The 20784-nt window shown below is 38.8% G+C and overlaps 1 protein-coding gene across 5 annotated transcripts in view; it reads right to left on the bottom strand.

The window, feature by feature from the left end:
* Positions 1–20784, bottom strand: part of DIS3L2 (DIS3 like 3'-5' exoribonuclease 2) — a 350877-nt gene that overhangs the window by 294718 nt on the left and 35375 nt on the right. For 3 of the 5 annotated variants that reach the window (XM_030324127.1, XM_030324126.1, XM_030324131.1), the window contains exon 2: positions 99–247. In XM_030324127.1, coding sequence (XP_030179987.1) covers positions 99–150 — 52 coding nt within the window. In that variant the 5' untranslated portion in view covers positions 151–247. Of the gene's footprint in view, positions 1–98; positions 248–12117; positions 12162–16038; positions 16180–20784 lie in introns of those variants that run through there. The other 2 variants (XM_030324128.1, XM_032594537.1) reach the window with 2 other exon arrangements.

Below are 20784 nucleotides of genomic sequence, written 5' to 3'. Positions count from 1 at the left end.
TAAGACCCGCCCCGTAAGACCCGCCCTGCATTCCATTCCACTGTTATTTTATTTCAGGTCTCCAGTTGCTAGAGGAGACTCCATTTTCCTTTTGCTACCTCTGGGGGTCCCCAGGGGCCGGAGGTTCAGCCTGCAGTCAGGATGGCTCATTACTGGTTCCAAGGTGACCTCTTCTCTCCAGATCCAGAGAGGCCTCCACTGCTCAGCTCAGAGTTCTTCCTGCCTTGAGTGGCTCAGGTGTCACTAGCTGAAACCAAAGAGAGATGGGTGACAGAAGAGCAGTTAACCTGGGGCCTTCTCTGTGCTCTCGGAAATTTAGTACGTGGATGATTAAAAACAACGTGGGGCCCCTCCTGGGTCCAGGTGTCACTTTCTCCTAGGCAGTCAGACGAACACACCATCTGTCCTGAGTCTCTTTTCAAGGTAACTGCTTGTTAGGGCCACTTCAACTGAAAACCTCCACAAACAGTGCAATGAGGCAGAAATTAAAGAGTTCTGCAGTTCTGGGGCGCCTGGGTGGCTCGGTCAGTTAAGCATCCAACTTTGGTTCAGGTCAGATCTCGTGGTCCATGGGTTCCAGCCCCGCGTCCGGCTCTGTGCTGACAGCTCAGAGCCCAGAGCCTGCTTCGTTGGAATTCTGTGTCTTCCCCTCTCTCTCTCTCTGCCCCTCCCCAACTTGCATGTGTGAGTGCACTCACTCCCTCTCTCTCTCTCTCTCTCAAAAATAAACATTTTAAAAATTAAAAAAAAAAAAAGAGTTCTTTCTGCAGTTCCATTCAGCTTCTGAAATGGACAAGAGCAGGAGGGAATATAATTTTGAAGAAACAGGTATAAAGATCTAGAGTCTAAAGGCTGTAACGAAATAGGTACTAAACTAGGCTCAAAAGATGCAGCATTTACTAAGCATTAAACATTGGACAAATGATGTTCATCTATGAAACCAAGTAAATATTCCTTGGAAATCATCAGCAAAAAAAAAAACCTAATTCACTACCACAACCGGATATCCAGAACTATGCAAGGAACCCCAGGTGGTTCACTGGCTTTCCAAAAATGGCAATACTGTAGTTAGACATCTATTTCCCTACTCTTACCTGACATCACTTCAAACCAATCATCTGACCAAAAGCTCAGGCAGCTGCTTCTAAGGAATATAAGGCAGCTGCCTGGATCAGTGGACTGGAATCCAGGGCCCTGGAGCTGGCCCCTGGCCTTCCACCTGGATATTGGACACATCATCACAACTTCTACTTTCTACTCTCAGCTGGCCACCAGCCCAGGGATTTAAGCCTATACTTGCAAATTTCCAAAATCCTGGTGGGCAGGCTTCCTTCCCATAAAATGGATCAAGATGTCATTCTCAACACTAGCTTCCATTTCCTGTAAATTTCCCACACACATCCTTCACTAAAATGACATAATTTGTCTTTAAAGCGAAATTAATACTAACTCAGGAAAAGAGAAGCTACAAAGGGTAATAAGCCACTTAGCAATACATGAAGAGATTCAAGGATAAAGTAAAAAAAATTACAAAAGGGAGAGAAGCAGATGGTCTTAGATAAACAACAAGGTAATGGGAAGGACATACAGAGGAGGCCAGACTGTCTGACGGTTTAATTCAGAATGCATTCACCCACTCGTTAATTCAACAAATACTTCTACAATGTACTGCACTAGGCACAATGAAGAATACAAAAGCTAATTAGATTTATAAAAATCATTGTGAAATAATACAAGTTGGGAAGTGATAAGCACTACATTTTTTTAACTATGGGTAAATGTACATATGATGGCCGAAGGAAAGTATCTCCAGGTCAGGAAATCTGAGAGCTTCAGGAAAGATGTTAAGGTCTTAAGAACTGAGAATGTGAGAAAAGCACACTGCTGGCAAAAGGAAGCAAAAATAGAGACACAAACAGGAAAACACACGCAGGTTCTTACAACATTAATCCATCTGGGTAGAGTCCAGCCTATATGAAGGGAGGCAGTGGCAAGGAAAGTAAAACAAGTTGGAAGGTTTAGAAAAGCATCCCGTTTTTCAAAGGCAGTAGGGAATTTCTGAAGCACGGATGAGCAGAAGAGAAGAACAACAGATCAGAACTGTGTTTCAGGAAAAATGAACCCAGTACAAGATTCAGAGTCGCCTCGGGCTAAGAAAGAGAGCAGCAGCTACACCTTAGGAAAGAACCAGAGCAGACTCAGAGAAAGGAAGGAAGGCCTGAACCAGGGTTGAACAAGCACACACTGAAAAGAAGAAACCCATGACATGGTATTACACGGGACAAACTGGCACCACTTGGCAACCAGGCAGATCTGAAGTCTCAAGAGCACAGAAGTGGTGGCAACTGTTCAAGATTTTAAGCAAGGAGACTGGGAAATCACAATGTCACTGAGTTAGAGAAGATAATGAATTCTACTTAGGGTATTATATATCACTACATGAATACATACCTCTATGTATACCTATATACATGGAAATAGGTACCTCTGTGTATATACCTCTGCCCCAAATACTTGGAAACTAGAGCATAATTTAGATAAATTAGCCAGTCATTTGCATAAAAATGGTAACCCAGGATTTTCTAGAATGGACAAGATTGCCAAGAAAGGGTAAACTGATACAGAAGGGGCCCAGGACAAAATCTGGGTTAGGGCAACTTTTGGGAAATGCAAAGAATAAGAAGTAGAAAATATAACTAAGAAGTAGAAAATATAACCAAAAAGGTAACAAAGATGTAGGAAAAGAACCAACAGAGTCAAATGTTACGAAAACAAGGGGGAAAATAACTTCCAAAGGAGAACAAGTTAATGATCTCGGTTTGCAACCATTACTAAGAATACAATTCATGGCAGCCTTGGGTAAGGTGAAAGGTTGGGGGCAAGCTGCAAGCAGGAAAAAGACAATACAAAAACAAAAGCCAGAATTAAAAATGGGGTGCTTTGTATCAAGTCCTGATGCAGGCAAGAGTTCAAAATTAAGGGGACTTACTGCCAGATGAAATAAAGACAGAGATCTCAAACTCAAATGTCCCAAGGTCAGCTACATCTGTAACTTTCCTTCACAGCAAATATCCCAGTTGGTGTGATGTATACCTAACTTGTCTCTCTAGCTCAAAAGGACAAGGAATGTTTGGTTGGGTTCATTGTTATAACCCTAGTGACTCCCATATTACCCGGGACAGAATATGTGCTTATATTCATGAGTGGATGAGTTTATTTTCATGAATTAGCAGTGAGAACACCAAACAGAGAAGGGTCACTCAAGGGAAATTACACTAAAAACAAGTCAGCAAAGAATAGGAAAAGATGGGGCCCCTGAGTGGTTCAGTCAATTAAGTGTCTGACTCTTGATCTCAAGTTGGTGAGTTCAAGCCCCATGTTGGGCTCTGCACTGGGCATAAAGCTGACTTTAAAATAATAATAATAATTGCCCATACAGTGCTACCTTATAACATGTTCTGAAATAAAATTCAGTTTGAATAAAACTTAAATGTTGTAAAATGAGAGAAACAGAGACAGAAAGAGAGAGAGAGAGAAGGCAGGGGAAATGATGCCCAGAAAGGCTGAATAAGGAATGTGACAAATATTACCCCCAGAACAAAAAAAAAAAAAAAACAATAAAACCAGATAAAACTATCAAAACCAACTATTTAAGACCTGGATATTGACCAAAGACATACAAAAAATTGAGAAGTGTTTATTCAAGAAAATCTACTGAATCTCGGTAAGAACAAGAGAAGTGTGTGGTGGTTTAACCTGGAGTTCCCACCATCCCACACCGACTCCCAATCCCTTGGTATGAAGTCCCACCAGGGAGAGCGAGCTGTGGAGACAGGCAGCCGCACTTAGCCAGAGGGAGCTAAACTTCACTGGAGCACAGCAAAAAGAATTCCATGCCCAGGGGCATTTTCAAAAACAATAATGATTCCAGGCACACAAAAAAATCAGGGAGGCCAATATCACAACTAGCCTGAATTTGCAATACTAGTTAGGGCTAGCAACAGATCAGGAAATCAACCAGAAATTTAACAGTGAGAATTAGAAACGAGACCATCAAAATAGGCCTCGACAAAAAAAAATCTACGTTTTCCTGCTATGTGCACAGGACTTTAACCATGCAGGAAAGAAATTAAAAGGCAACTCATCCCTAGATGAATGTGACCCTTGCAAATGCAGAAAGCAAAAGCCTGGGCTGACTTGTAAACTGCCTGAACTTTGAAAGCATTCCCACAAGCCTCTTGAGAACCACTGACAAAGGATGGGGCCTCATTGTTTCAAAGAATTTAAACACAACCTCTGATCAATCATAGGCTGACCACTAAGATATCCTGACCCAAGGCAACTACAAGAAAGTTAGACTTAAAAACAAGAAAGTTAGAACCAGCAGAGACATCAGCAGCCACATACTGTGGGAGACACAGACTCCAAAGAATGAGTTCAGGTAAGTCATTAAACAAAGAGAACAAACAGCTCTGGGGGGAAAGGAATCAGAATGCAGACTATATTATCAAAAATGTCCAGGTTTCAACAAAAAATTTTAACAGGCAAAAATGGAAAAGTGTGACCCATACACAGGGACCAGGGGGACAGGCAGTTTGAATAAAATGTCTCCAGAGGAGCCTAGATTTCAGACTTAGGCAACAGAAACCTCAAAGCTTAGATTATAAATATGTTCAAAGAACTAGAAGAAACCACTTATAAATTAAAGTATGAGGACAATAACTCATCAAATAGAAAATATCTATAGACAGAAATTGTTTTTTTAAAAAAAGGAAATTCCAAATTGAAAGAACTAAAGTGAAAAATTCACTAGAAGGGTTCAATAGCAGATTTGAGTTGGTATAAAAAGAATCAATAAACCTGAAAATAAAAATGATCAATCAAGATGATCCAATATGAAGAAAGGAAGAAAAGAAATATGAAGTAAAATTATTTTTACAAAAGACTTGTGATAAAGAACCCGGCTCCATTTTTTGATGTTTGACTACTGATTTATTTTAAGTCTTACCTCCCCCTTCCCCTTTGACACATTTGTACAGCTTGATAAGACAGTCCATGTGCCCCCCAAACTTTGACCCCAGAGGGAAATTCGAATTTCACAAATCCCAGTCTACACACAGGAACTTCTCTTTTATAGCATTATAAAGAACTAACCCACTCCTGCCTCACTCAAACCATGCCAGACATGTCTGTATGCACCCTACTCTGCCTAGGTGAGTAATAAGTTTTCTCTCAAATTCTCCTGTTATATAAGGTGCAATCAATAAACATCCCACTAATTGGGAAGGGGTCCATTCCACCTCCACAGGTTGACCACAAAACAGACGTGAAAGAGGGGACCTCTCTACCAATCTTACAGAAAAGGATTATAAGAGAATACGATAAATAAACTTAGGCCCACTAGATAAGTGAGATGAAATGGACAAATTCCTAGAAAGACACAAATTACTAAAGCTGACTTAAGAAAAAACAGAAAACTTAAATAGACATAACAAGAAACTGAATTAGTAATTTTAAATCCTCCAGTAAAAAAAAACTCAGGCAAATTATACCAAACACTGAAAGTAAAAATAATAGTAATCCTTTATTACAAACTCTTCTAGATAACAGAGAAAATATTTCCCAGCTCATTCTTTGGGGATAGTATTTCCTCTGATACCAAAGGCAGAAAAAGATATCATAAGAAAAAAAAATACTGTCTTAACATATAAAATAATTTGGATTTTTAAATTTCTTCAATCTTAGTCATTTGCATCTTTCTAGAAATGTATCAGTTTCATCTAAAATTTCCCTTTGTGAGGGGACAGAGTGTTGTTCAAAATATCCCTGTGATTTTCTTAATACAAAAAGCAGGGCTGTCATTTCTGAAATTATGGAAATTTTCAATATCTGTGCTGTCTAGTACAGTAGCCATGAGCCACATGTGTCTTTTTAGCATTAAAAAAAATTTTTTTTAATGTTTATTCATTTTTGAGAGGGAGAGAGAGAGAATGAGAATGGCGGGGGTGGGGGGGGGGGACACAGAGGGAGAGAGGGAGACACAGAATCTGAAGCAGGCTCCAGGCTTTCAGCTGTCAGCACAGAGCCCAATACAGGGCTTGAACCCATGAACTGCAAGATCATGACCTGAGTCAAAGTTGGACGCTTAACCGACTTAGCCACCCAGGGACCCCTTGTGAGCATTTAAAAGAGTACCTGTCAAGTCTGAAACATTTGAGTTTTATCTTTATTCTTGTAGGAAATTTTCACAGGTTTTAGAATTCTAGATTGTCAGTTATTCTCTCAGTAATTTGAAGATATTCCATCGTCTTCCGGCCTTCAATGTTTCTGTTAATAAGTCAGCCATAAGTCTAATTTTTTTATTCTTTGACAGTGTACTATTCCTTATCCCCAGCTACAGCAGTTTTTGGAATTTTTCTCTTCATCTTTGGTTTTCCACCAGTTTATTACAATATACTAAAATACAGATTTTTTAAAAATCCTGCTTGGTTTTATCAATAACACTATTATTTGATAGCTTTCATCAGTTATGGAAAGTCTTCAGCCAGTCTTATCCCATATCCCTTCTGCCCCATTCTCTCTCAACCCTTTGTGTGAACTCCAATTACACACTTCTGACTTTTTAGTATCTCTAGGTCTCCTTCAATCTCTTCAATAATTCTTCTACTTCACTAATTTTCTATCAGCTCTATCAGACTCTAATCAGACTCTATCAGACTCTAACGAGTCTCTCAAACTCACCCATTAAGTCCTTAATTTCAATTATTATGCTTTCAAGTCTAGATTTTCCTTTTTCTTTCAAAAGTTTCCAGTTCTCTGCTAAAAATGGTAAATCATGTCTTTTCTAGGAACAAGGTAAGCATAACTATATCAAAGTTGCTCCTGAAAACTCCAATAACAGAGGCCCCGATGGATCTAATACTGTCTTCTGTTGCTTCTATTTGATTTTGTTCCTGTTGTTTGATCATCTGTGCTTTTTATTATGGACTAAACATTATATTTGCAAAATTTCTATTGTGATAATTTGAGGCCTTGCATAATGTCACCATCTTCCAAACGGATTTTCATTTGCTTCTGTGAACCACCTGAGACAAATAGAATAGATTACGTCAATCTGCTCTCAGGGTTTCAATATCTTCAAAGTGGAGATATGGTTTCTGTGAAGGTCTATCTACATCCAGTTCCTTACCTACAGATTGTAGCCCTCCAGGATCCCAATACCAAATAAGAGTGGTTCACCAGGGCCACACACTCCCCACATTAGCAGGGCCCAAATTCCAATCCCTATCCCTCTGGTCCTAAAAGAATATCAAGTGTATTGCTCAGTTTTCCAGCTTCTTAGTCTTTCAGCTGGTCCCCCTAGAAACTAGTAAGCATTCATAAGAGATAACTCCAAATAGTAGCTTTATCTCCTAAACCTTTTTCTTCTTATTCACTCTTATTTCTTTTTAAAGAATGTCTTTTTTTTATGTTATTTATTTTTGAGAGAGAGAGTGTGTGTGTGAACAGGAAAGGAACAGAGAGAGAGAGAGAGAGAGGGAGTCACAGAATCTGAAGCAGGCTCCAGGCTCTGAACTGTTGGCACAGAGCCAACATGGGGCTCAAACTCATGAACCATGAGATCATGACCTGAGCTGAAGTTGGACACTTAACTGAGCCATCCAGGTGCCCCTCACTCTCTTATTACCTCTCAAATACCTTCAACAGATTTTTTTTTTTTTTTTTTTTTTTGGTGATGGACATAAGCCAACTTTTCTAACTGTTGTCAGAAGACTGGTTTCCAACTATTTTCTATGCCATAATTGCAAGTGGAAATGTCAACCCACTCTTAACTCTCCCATTTTCAGTCAATGCCTAAAATTCCCAACTCCCTCCTATATGACTCACTCTTCTCTCTGATGAAAATTCTCCTTAATTTCATCTATCCTCTCCTCCTTTCCTGTATGAAAATTAGAAAGGTCCCTACACGTTTACAACCTAATCTCCTCAATTTGTGTTCTTCACCCTTATTTTTATCTACTCAAGAACTTTACCACATGATTATCCTCTCCATAGCTGCCTCCACAACAGCATTGAACCTAGCTAAGGGCCTACTCCTGTTCTCCTCCTATTCAATTCAAGCAACCAGCTACCATTCCATTTCTCTCACTCCCATCTGCCAAAATTTAAAAATGTGGTCTAATCTCATAACTCTATTTCCCCATGACATACTCTTTAAACCTCCTGGGAATATGATTTTGTCCTCATCTCTACAATGAAATAAGGCTTTCAGTATTCCTTAGAAGGAAAAGCTTCGTTACTAAAACAATAGCATACTCTCAGTTAATTTTTCCTAGCCCCTCTAGAATAGGATGCGACTGACCATGCCCTTGGACTACAAACTCTTCTCCCTTGACCCTTCTGGACACCACAGTCTCCTAGCTCCTTTCTCTCTGCAATTCTCAAATGTTCTTGCTGATTCTTCTTCTTTCACTTACCCCTTAAGTTTCTGCCATTTGCAAGATTCTATTCTTAAGCCTCATCTCACTTCTCTGTTAAAGAATTTTAAATCTACATCTCCAACTCTGCTCTCCAAAGCTCTTCAACTTTCCAACTTCCTGCTCATTAATATTGGCAAGCACTTCGAATGCAACATGTTTCTAATTCAAGTTATTATTCTCCTCAAACTAGATTTTCTGCCTGCATACTTACTGCATCCAGATTCATGACATCATCATCATCCTTGGGCAACAAACAGTAGTCATCTAATCTCTTTCACTCCGTTACTAATACTCTATTACCAAATGCCATCGCTCCTGCCTTCAAAATGTGTCCTAAATAGATTCTCTCCTTTCCAACTTGATTAGCACTGTCTGAAATCAGATTGTCCCAACAGGGTAGCCCTAAGAGCACAACAGTTTCTTAACAGGTCTCTCAATCACTTATTTCTTTTCTTTGATCCGTATTTCACATAGGAGGTATTTTATGAAGTGCTTTTTCAAAACACTTCAGGGTTCCTCACTGCAACTCTGAAATCTAACCTATTGTAATGATTAATTTTATGTGTCAACATGGCTGCATCACAGAGTTTCCAGATATTTGGCTAAACGTTATTTCAGGGTGTGCTGTGGCACCTGGGTGGCCCAGTCAGTTAAGCATCCGACTTTGGCTCACGTCATGATCTTGCAGTTCGTGAGGTCAAGCCCTGCGTCAGGCTCGGTGCTAACGGCTCAGAGCCTGGAGCCTGTTTCAGAGTCTGTGTCCCCGTCTTTCTTTGCCCCTCCCCCAGTCACATTCAGTCTCTTTCTCTCTCAAAAATAAACATTAAGTAATAATAATAGACATTGTTATGGGTGTGTCTGTGAGGGCTTCTGAATGAAATTAGCATTTGAACTGGTAGATTCAGTAAAGCAGTTCACCCTCCCCAATGTGGGTAGGCATCATCTAATCTGTTGAGGGCCTGAAGAGAACAAAAAGGCCAAGGAAAGAAGAATTTGGCCCCTCTAGTCTGATCACTGGAGCTGTGACACTGATCTTTTGTTCTCAGTACTCTCAGTTCTCAGACCTTCAGACTGGACTGAAAGCTACATCTTTAGCTTTCCAGGTTGTTAGACCTTCAGACTTAGACTGAATTACATTACCACCTTTCCAAGGTCTTCAGCTTGCAGACAGCAGACTGTGTGACTTCTCGGCTTCCATGATTGCATGAGCCAATCCCTATAATAAGTATCTTCCTATATCTATATCGTATTTGTGCTGTTTCTCTAGAGAACTCTGACTAACACACCCATCTTTCAGGTCTCATTTCTTACTAAAGGTTTTTACAATATCATTTTTCTGATGAAAATGGTAAGTTGGGAAAGCCCCAGCTTGGCATCTAAGCCTAAAAAATGACTTAAAAACAAACTGAGTTAACAACTATAAACTCTGGAGAGAAAGGAAGGAAAGGAGGGAGGGAGGGAGGGAGGGAGGGAGGAAGGAAAGAAGGAAAGAAGGAAAGAAGGAAAGAAGGAAGGAAGGAAGGAAGAAGGAAGGAGAAACAAAAAGAAAAGAAAAGAAAGGAAAAGAAAAGAAAAGAAAAGAAAAGAAAAGAAAAAGGGAAAGAAAAAAGAAAAGAAATAAAGGGAGAAAGAATGAACAAAAGAACTACTTGAAGATTCTGATTCTGAAGAGTAAACAAAATAAATAGATTATTAGGAGAAACAGAAATCTGGAGACATGATGGACACCAAGGTGAGTTTCATGTGTTTGGTTTTTGGTTTTCTGGTTTGGGGTTTTTTGGGGGAATGGAGGGGAATAGCTTTGCCCTAAGAGCAGGCCATGGACACAGAGAAGTGGGTAATACAGGCAGCTAAAACTTTAAGAGAAATCCTACAGACTGCCTGGCCAGAAGAAAGGGAAAAGAGCCTGAGCAACCACAGCTAGCTGCCAGAGCAATCTAGAATAGGAAAGAGCTGAAGAGGGATTCCCCTAATTCTTATAAACATTGTACAAGTCTCAGGTTGACCCCTTAACACTGTAGATGCGTAGGGCGGACCCAATGCAACATCATAAAGGCTTTAAAAATTAAACTAAAACGTGAACTTACAGGAGACAAGACATATAGTCTGAGCCTAATGGGGTCTGAAGCTAATTGCCAATGAAATTTCTAAAAATCATGAAGACCTCAGTGGCTCAGTCGGTTGACTGTCCAACTTCAGCTTAGGTCATGATCTCACGGTTGGTGAGTTCAAGCCATACATCAGGCTTGCTGCTGTCAGCACATAGCCCACTTTAGGTCCTCTGTTCCCCCCCCCCCCCACCTCCCCCGCTCATGCATGCGTTTGCTCGCTCTCTGTCTCAAAAATAAACATTAAAAAAAAAACCACTTGTTGAAAATAATAAATTTTAAAAAATCAACATTCTTCAGTGGAATTTAACAGAATTCAGAGTCTTCACAAAATACTAGTAACTATATCCAAGGCTCAACCCAAAATTACTTGACATACAAAGGACTCAAAATAATTGACCATTCTAAAGTGAAAGCAATTAACAGATACCACCCTTAAAATGACTCAGAGGTTAAAATGAACAGACAGCGACTTTAAACCAGCTATGATAACTGCTCACTGACAGAAAGAAAAAGACACTAGCATGACTAAAAAGATAGGAAATCACAACAGAGAAATAAAAATTTCCTTTCAAAATGGAAATTTTAGAGGCGCCTGGGTGGCTCAGATGGTTAAGCATCCGACTTCGGCTCAGGTCATGATCTCACAGTTCTTGGGTTCAAGCCCTGCATCGGGCTCTGTGCTGACAGCTCAGAGCCTGGAACCTGCTTCAGATTCTGTGTCTCCCTCTCTCTCTGCCCCTCCCCCACTTGCACTTTGTCTCTCTCTCAAAAATAAACAAACACTAAAAAATAACTTATGAGGGGCACCTGGGTGGCTCAGTCAGTTAAGCGTCTGACTTCAGCTCAGGTCATGATCTCACAGTCAGTGAGTTCAAGTCCCGTATCAGGCTCTGTGCTGACAGCTCAGAGCCTGGGGCCTGCTTCAGATTCTGGGTCTCCCTCTCTCTCTGCTCCTCCCCCACTCACGCTCTGTCTCTCTCTCTCAAAGATGAATAAATGTTTAAAAATTTTTAAAAATAATAATAATAATTTAAGAAAATGGAAATGTTAAATGGAAAATTATAATATCTGAAATTTAAAAATTCAGGTATGAGCTTAATAGCAAAATAGAGATATAAGAGTGCAGAGTCAATGGCTCAAACTTTATCAGTACAAGTTATCTAACCTGAAAAAGAAAGAAAAAAAGATTGAGCAGAAAGATGAACAGAGACTTATGGACTTAAGGCTTATTTTATCAAAAAAATCAAACATATGCGTAAATGGAATCCCAGAAGATACAAAATGAGTCAAAAAATAAAGTAAAATAAAATAAATATTGACCAAAAACATCCTAGATTTTATGAAAGACAAATACATAAACTCAAGAAGCTCAATGAACCCCAAAGAGGAAAAAGTCAAAGAAAACTAGATCCAGATAATCAACTGCTGAAAACCAAAGATAAAGTCAAAATCTAAAGCAGCCAGAGGGACATGATATGCTACATAGAGGGAAACATTTTCAGTGGCACTAGATCTCTCATCATTACCTATTGTCTTCTTTCAAGGCATCCAGAGGACAGTGGAACAACATCTGTAAAAGGTTGAAAGGAAAAACGATCAACCCAGAATTCTATATCCAGCACAAATGTACTTCAGGAATGAAAGCAAGATAAAGACATGTTTCAGATAAAGGAGAACCAAGAAAATCCATTACCAGCAGAACATCACTACAAGTAACACAAAAGGAAGTTCTTCAGGATAAAAGGAAATGACAGCAGAGCAAAAACTGGATCTTCAGGAACGAATGGTAAGCATAAGAAATATTTAAGTAAATTATACCCAATAAAGTAGGAAAAACAATTTAAGAAAATCTGTTTCTAACCTGGAATTCTATATGCAAACTAATAATCAAGTATGGTAGTAAAATAAAGACATTTTCAGAAGTGCAGATCTAAAAAAACTTCACATGTTCCTTCTTATGAAACTACTAAAATATATGCTTGACCAAAATGACAGAGTAAAACAAGAAAGAGGACACAATGAGAAGGAAACACAGTAAATAAAGTACATGTACATAAGTAATCTCCAAGATGACAGAGAAAGGAGATCCCAGAACGGCAATTGTGCACAGGCACAGAGGACAACCTCTAGACTGGAGGACAACAGTTTACATCAGAGCAGGATCAAAAGACAGACTGGTATCACCAAGATCTCTACTACCAAAGTATTTATTGTCTTTTTAATCCAACACAGATTCCCTGATTGAGCCTGGTTTCTTGTTCTTGGCTCGAGTTCACCATAACCTGATAAAAGTTCCTTCTTTGTGCTCCAGAAACTTGATTCAGCTGAGGCCACTCACTGCACCACACAGAAGTATTCTACTTTGATCAACTCTGGAGCTTGTGAATTAATTATAGGACAGATTATCTGTAGTATGCTTCCTTTTATGTAACAAAGAAAAAAAAAAAAAGAATTACACACACACCCATATGCTCATCTGTGAGAAGAGGCATACAGAACAGTAACACAGAACTAGTGAGAATGGTTACCTATGGGAGAAGGAGGGCAAGATGAAAAAGAGGCAGGTGAAAACTGGGAAAAGAAATGAACGGGAAGTAACACTTTACAGCATATACCTTTCTGTATGTTGACTTTTGAAACCACGTTCGTGTTCCCCATACTCAAAAAATCAACATAAAATAAGAACAGGAGAAATAGCCCAAAATGCCACGTAAACAAAAACAAATGATCCTAACTATATTTAAAATGAGAGGGGCGCCTGGGTGGCGCAGTCGGTTAAGCGTCCGACTTCAGCCAGGTCACGATCTCGCGGTCCGGGAGTTCGAGCCCCGCGTCAGGCTCTGGGCTGATGGCTCAGAGCCTGGAGCCTGTTTCCGATTCTGTGTCTCCCTCTCTCTCTGCCCCTCCCCCGTTCATGCTCTGTCTCTCTCTGTCCCAAAAATAAATAAACGTTGAAAAAAAAAAAAAATGAGAAACACAACATACTAAAGGAATGAGAGAAGAACTAACCCAAAGAATTCTTGAGCATAGTATGTAACCCTTAAGTTAAAGACAAATAAGAAGTATAAATAAAAATTAAAGCCTAATTAATAAGTTTTTCACAGTTTTAGGTTGGCAACCCTAAAACTACTTTCTGTATATTCTAGGATTTGTCAAGTAAATGAATATATTGTAATCTAAATATAAGTAAATATATTGTAAATATAAGTAGAAAGGTTAGAATAAACCCTGTGGTATTGAAATGGAATTGGAGGTATCACTATAACCAATGGTTTATAGTATATAGAGATAAACACAGAAATACATACATACAAATGTATACAAGTATGTACATGTATATATCCTTACGTTATCTAGCTCTGTCCTCTAAAAGGGCCTAAAATCAATAATATCCAGTAGCAATAAGCCCAGATTTCAGTTTCTAAATAACATTCACTGCTAAAAGGAACCAGCCTCCTTAGAAAAATGGCCAATTCTGAGGCTGGAGTGGAGGAGGTACAATAAAAGCCTATAAGAGGGGTTGGCAAACTACAGCCTAAAGACCAAATTCAGTCAGGCACCTGTCTTTGTAAATAAAGTTTTATTGGAACATAGCCAAACTCATTCATTTACAAATTGTCTATGGTTGGTCTCCTGCTGAGGGTGGGGTTAAGTAGTTACAACAGAGACTATATAGCCCTCAAAGCCAAAAATATTTACTATCTGGCCACTTACAGTAAAACTTCGCCAAGCCCTGGCCTAGATAGAATATCTTCTTGTTCCAGAAAGTAAGAACACACCCAAAAATAATGGGTACATGTCAAAAGTTCATAGAAGCCAGTCGAAAAGCTTCCTACTGACCAAATATATGACAATTTCACTATCAAAAATTTTACATATAATGGTTTACATATAATCCATTAAGTAAAATAAGAATCCATGAGTTCATACTGATAGAAACAAATAAATAAAAGGGAAAGCTTTTTTCCTTACATCAGAATCCTAACATTTTAACAAATGAAAAAAAAAGATGGAATTAAAAAATTACCATTGGCAATCATCATCACGCTAATTCATTAGATTCATCAATGGATGCTAAAACTAGTAGGTGAAAGTTTGAGGAGTAATCGGATATTTAATCATCTCAAACTATTCACAGATAGTTATTAAATACAAAGAGGAAAAGTATATCTTTACAGTGGAGATATCTAGCAGACCAATTTAACCAACTGATCAAAGTCAACACCAGCAACGGGACAAATCAACATCATATGCCTCCTGATAAGATACATTAAGAAAAACATGTCACTTATGAAATACCAGTAAAACCCAAATTGAGGGGTTTACTACAAAATAACTGGTGTATAGGTTTCAAAAATATTATTCATGAAAGGACTCTTCCAGATTAAAGGAGACTAAAGACACATGATACTCCATGCAACTTGTGATCAGGATTTTTGTTTCATATAAAGGACAGAATTAGGAAACTTGAAGATACTTGAATAAGATCTATAGATTGGTTAATGGCATTATATCAATGTTAATTTCCTTATTTTGATCGCTGCACAATAGTCATAAGAGAATTGCCTTTGAATGTCTGCAACTCACTCTCAGCTCAAAACAAACAAACAAACAGGCAAGTGGGGAGGGATGTTCAAGTAAATGTGGTAAAATGGTAATGCTGAAGAATCTGGTGAAGAGGACAGAGTAATTCTTTGTACCACTCTTGCATCTTGACTATAGATCTGAAATTACATGTTTTCAAAAGAGTCCTAGTCTTTAATTATAATGTCATATCTGTTTATTAAGTTACACTTTCTTTATCATGCTAAAGAACATTCACAACAATTGATAATATAACTAAAAAACACCCCCGAACATCCTTTACAAATGATGTCCTAAATAAAAGAAACTCAAATAATCAGTTAAAGGATATGTGGGCTACAAGATCATTCCATCCTGTTTCATATGGGCCAAAACAGATTTATTAGCTGCAAGCTCAAATAAAGTGATCTCAAATGAGAGTTATGTCAGTAAAAACACTGCCTCTCAACAGGTCAGCAGTGACTTTACTCACTTATATTTTACAAAATATTTTGAGGATTTAAAAAGATTAAATGTCCTGAAAGGGACAACAACCCAGCACTTTTTGCAAACACAGCTGTTGGTTAAAGCTCTTGAGAAAAGAAAAGTTCTGGAATGAGAATCAGTTTGAGGAAGAGATAATGGTTATAAAATATTAAGAAAATTTTGGAATCTCTTCCTATTATTCTAATAGCTGACTTATTTCTGAAAATGTGCTTCATTACTGCATGTAGCACTATATGCTCCTCAGCTCTGGGCACAGAGCAAGGTCCCTACTTTCATGGTATTTACAATCTAGGGGCTGAAGAAGACAAACAGGTAAACAGACAACTAAACAAGGCACAATCTAGGGGGCAGAGAAGACAAGGAAACAAACAACTTACCATGGAGGTAAAAAAGAGTGATGAGATCGTGACAAACAGGATGAGGAAAGAGGACACCACTTTCGCTTTGGTGATTAGGAAAAGCTTCTATTGAGGAGATAATACTGGAGCTAAGATCCAAATGATGAGAAGTCCACACGTGAAGGTCTCAGAGTAGAGCCTTCTTGGCAGAGAGTATGACAAGTGCAAAGACAACAAAGAAGAAACAATCTCAACATATTCAAAGAAGTGATTTTAAAAGGCATCCTCATTAGGGGCACCTGGGTGGCAAGGTCGGTTAAGCGACCAGCTCCTGGTTTCGACTCAGGTCATGATCTCACCTTCGAGGGCTGATAGCACTGAGCCTCCTTGGGATTCTCTCTCTCCCTCTCTCTCTGCATCACACCCGCCCCCTCCTCACATGCCCTCTTTCTCTCTCAAAATAAATAAACATTTTTTTAAATAAATAAAATAAAAGGCCTCGTTAATACTCTCAGTATAGGAGATATACCAAAGAATTGTCAGTTTTGTATTAGGTATGATAATGGTATTATGACTGTATATAGAAAAGTTCATTGTTACGTAGCATATATATGTACATATATGTATTATACAAAAAACGATATCAGGGATTTCTTTAAAATATTTCGGCAAAAAAAAAAAGAAAAAGAAAAAAAGGGATGAAGAAGGCAAATGTGCAATAATTACTGATTTGGGGAAATGGGGAAATGGGGGTTGATAAACGACTCTAGTTTTTGTATGTTTGAAATTTTTTGCAATTTTTAGAAACTTCACATTAAAAGTGGCAATACCTCCTATCTTCTTTCTCTGACTTTACTGTACCAGCTCAGCTCTCACCTTCTCAGTTCCGTGTTCTGACTACCTCCTTTAAAGACATATAAATGAAAGCTTTAAGGATACTCTTCAACACTAGATACACTCCATGGTGTAAGTTTCCGTGACCAAGCTAATCTACCTAAAGCAGGGATAGAACCCAGAGAGAAGTTACATAAGAGAATATAAAATAAACAGCCACATATGGTTAAACAGCAAGTCATTCTTTCTGAGGAAAACAAACAAACAGACAAACAAAAAGGGAATTGCCTAGACCATGGACCATCCTCCCAAAGATTAAAAAACACAATAGGCTTCTTCCCCCCTCCAATCCCTGGAGACTGCTCTGGCAAAGATTTCCTGATTGTGAAATCCTACTCTCAACGTTCAATCTTGATCTTATTTGACCTTGCACTTGACAGAGTTGAACATTCCCCCTCTTCTTGAGACTACTTCCTTAGCAGACATGACAGGCAGGCTAAATATGCCTGTACCCCTTCCTTTTAAGGAAGGCAAGCATCTTCTGCCTCAGGTGACCAATTCTGAAGGAACCAGGAATGGGTGGGTCCCTAACCCAACAATCTGGTAATACAATAGAGTCATTTTTCTGAAAACCCTTCTGATAGCAAATTACTACAACTGCTAAACAAAATCTTGCCAACTTCTTGAGAGCACAGTTGAGCTCTCAAGAAAGAAACGAAAATCCCCAGGAGCTAAAATTCAAGCGAGAGCTAGAAACCAGAATACATAGAAGCTGAGGATCTCCCAGAGACCCTGGGGGCACATCCTGGTGTCAGTGCCAAGAGGCTTGTAGTTGAAAGCTGCAGGAGGGCCAGGAGATAAAGCTCTGACCCTATGAAATGTAGACATATAGAAGTTAGCCTCCTGACAAATAATCAAGACTCTTAAAGGGCCATCAATTCAGTGAAAAGTTAGGCTAGAAAAAAATGCACCTACAGTGAAGAAAAACAACAAATGTGTGTGTGTTGACCTGGGCTCCAGCTGGGAACACAGGTGAGTTTCCCCTCGAGATGCATAACGGGGGCTTGTAGGGGTAGCTACACCCAAGCACAAACACTGACTTAAAGTAAGCCTAGGCTGGTAGTATCCCAAGGTGCTAGCTGAACCAAAACATTCTCTCAGGACCATACACTTCAGAATATTCCCATACTCAAAAGCCTGAGAAGTGCTTACAAAACGTATGAGGAAGACAGCTGGAGGAAGGGAGCCATCGTGTTTGAGAGTCAAAAAGAAAAAACAATGCAAAATGTGGTACAAAATAGTTTCAGGTCATAAAAATGACAAATACATAACATTTTAAAACTCTAATGTGTATAAAGAAAAGAAAAAAGAAAAACAAAGAACTTACTAAAAGACAAATGTTAAAAGAATTAAATAGAACTTTCAGAAATGCAAAGTAACTAATGTTGGCAGAAAACTTTATAGGTAAATGCACTAGCCTTTCTCCGTGATTACAGCAGATGGCTAAAAGCAAAAGTATAATATTGTCTGATATGGTTCTCAGTGTATGTAAAGGAAATATAAAGACAACTAGTTATAAAGTAGGGAAGATAAAGGGGCCTAAATGGTGGTAAAGTTCCTGCATTTCACCTAAAGTGGTAAGATATCGATACTAAGACTATGACCCAAATTTATCTTTACTTTTTTACATTTTTTTAGTGTTTATTTTTGAGAGAGAGAGACAGAGGGCAAATGGGGGAGGGGCAGAGACAGACAGATAGAAACAGAATCCGAGCAGGCTCCAGGCTCTGAGCTGTCAGGACAGAGCCCTACACAGGGCTCAAACTGACGAACCGTAAGATCATGACCTGAGCCGAAGTCTGACGCTTAACCCACTGAGCCACCCAGGCATCCCCCAAATTTATTTTTAAATTCAACACAATTCCTATTAGGCCCCAAGGTTTCTTGTAGATGCAGACAAGCTTATCTTAACATTTATATGGAAATGCAAAAGAACTAGCATAACTAAAATAATTGGAGGAAGCCTACTACCCAATTTTAAGCTATCCACCAAAAGAGATCAAGACGGTGTGGTGTTTTCAAAGAGATCCATAACAGATCCATCTTAAACAAAAATTAATTTCAAATGGAGCTAACATAAACCTATAAAACTTTTAGAAGAGAACATAAGAAAAAAACTTTATGACCTAAGATTAGGTAAAGAGGTGCACCTGGCTGTTTCAGTCAGTAGAGCACATGACTCTCAGTCTCAGAGTCATGAGGTCAAGCCCCACATTGCATAAAGCTTACTTTAAAAAATAAAAATTCAAAAAAATATTTTAAAAAAGATTGGAGAAAGAGTTCTCAGACATGACACCAAAAGCATAATCCATCAAGAAAAAAAAAATAATCCATCTAGGACCTGGTCATTGACACAGCTGAATGATGAATTAAGAACTTTTTACTCAACATGCTGAACATTAGAACAGAAAACCAAAAAAAGTCATTAGAATCTCTGGAATCTCAGTTCATTTTATCCTTAAGAAGTAAAGTGGACAGGTAGAAGGGACTTATATAAATAATTATTTCATTTTTTTTTTTTAATTTTTTTTTTTCAACGTTTATTTATTTTTGGGACAGAGAGAGACAGAGCATGAACGGGGGAGGGGCAGAGAGAGAGGGAGACACAGAATCGGAAACAGGCTCCAGGCTCTGAGCCATCAGCCCAGAGCCTGACGCGGGGCTCGAACTCACGGAACGCGAGATCGTGACCTGGCTGAAGTCGGACGCTTAACCGACTGCGCCACCCAGGCGCCCCAATAATTATTTCATTTAAATGAAAGACATTGGCCGGACACCATTTACCTACCACCTATCATTTTAGGATCATTGTAAAAATCTCCAGGGAATTAAACTTGAAGAGTTTCAGACCCTCAGGGATAATTCTGGGGCTCCTGGCATCAATCAAGAGTTACCAATAAAGAAAAAAGACCATCTCATTGTTCTAGAACAAGGTTGATATTCCATCATCTTGAACTCTAGTTCCCAACTGCTTCTTTAACTCATGAAGTATTAACTCTTAGTGAAATTTAGGTTTACAGTTTTAGTCAAAGTTTAAAAACCATTATACCTGAAAGCATAATTAAGAGACTTAGATTATGAAATATTTGGAGGGCCTGGCTCAGTCGGTGGAACATGTGACTCTTGGTCTCAGGGTTGTGGGCTTGAGCCCCACACTGGGTGTAGAGATTACTTAAAAATAAAATCTTTAAAAAAATATTTTTTATTCATTTCTGCAATCCCAAAGCCTAGCAAAGTGCCTGCTGAATAACTGCTCAATAAATTTTGTGAAAAATTCACCACTTCTCAAAGAAAAATGAAATGCTGAATTTAAGAGACTGAAATAGTGAAACTCACTGAAAGTCTGTCACCAAAAGCCATCTGCCACAATCCATCAGACCAAATTGCTCTCACTCTCCACTCTCAAACATGTGACAGTCCCTCTGTCATTGGTCTACTACTGGTCCACACTGCCTCTCTCCTAAACTGACACCTAAAAGCCCCTCATGCTTCCTATCCTGAATCCCACAGCCAGGTTACCCTTCCTAATGTATAGGTACGATCATGTCATCACCCTACTTAAATTCTCATGCCATCATCTCAGAAGATCTTCAGCATCTGTTAACATTACTTGCTATTTTTGTGTCACCTCACACATCCTCTCGTGACTTCTCATGTTGAATGAAACATCCACTTGTTCATTCAGTCAGTCACTTAACAAAAGTGTTTTGAGCTCCTACACCAGACCAGGTACTATGCTTGGCCCTAAGGAATACAATGGAAAAGAAAAGGAGACTGAATTCTTCCTTTCATAAGCTTAGCTTAGTGTAGAAGAAAGATGTTAATCTGACAATTATACAAACTGATATGTAATTTCAAACTGAAATGTATACCCTGGAGTGGGAGGACATA

Source organism: Lynx canadensis, chromosome C1 (assembly GCF_007474595.2).
Source record: "Lynx canadensis isolate LIC74 chromosome C1, mLynCan4.pri.v2, whole genome shotgun sequence".
NCBI lineage: Eukaryota > Metazoa > Chordata > Mammalia > Carnivora > Felidae > Lynx > Lynx canadensis.
The sequence above is the reverse complement of the archived record's forward strand: the minus strand, read 5'-3'. Positions and strand labels throughout refer to the sequence as shown.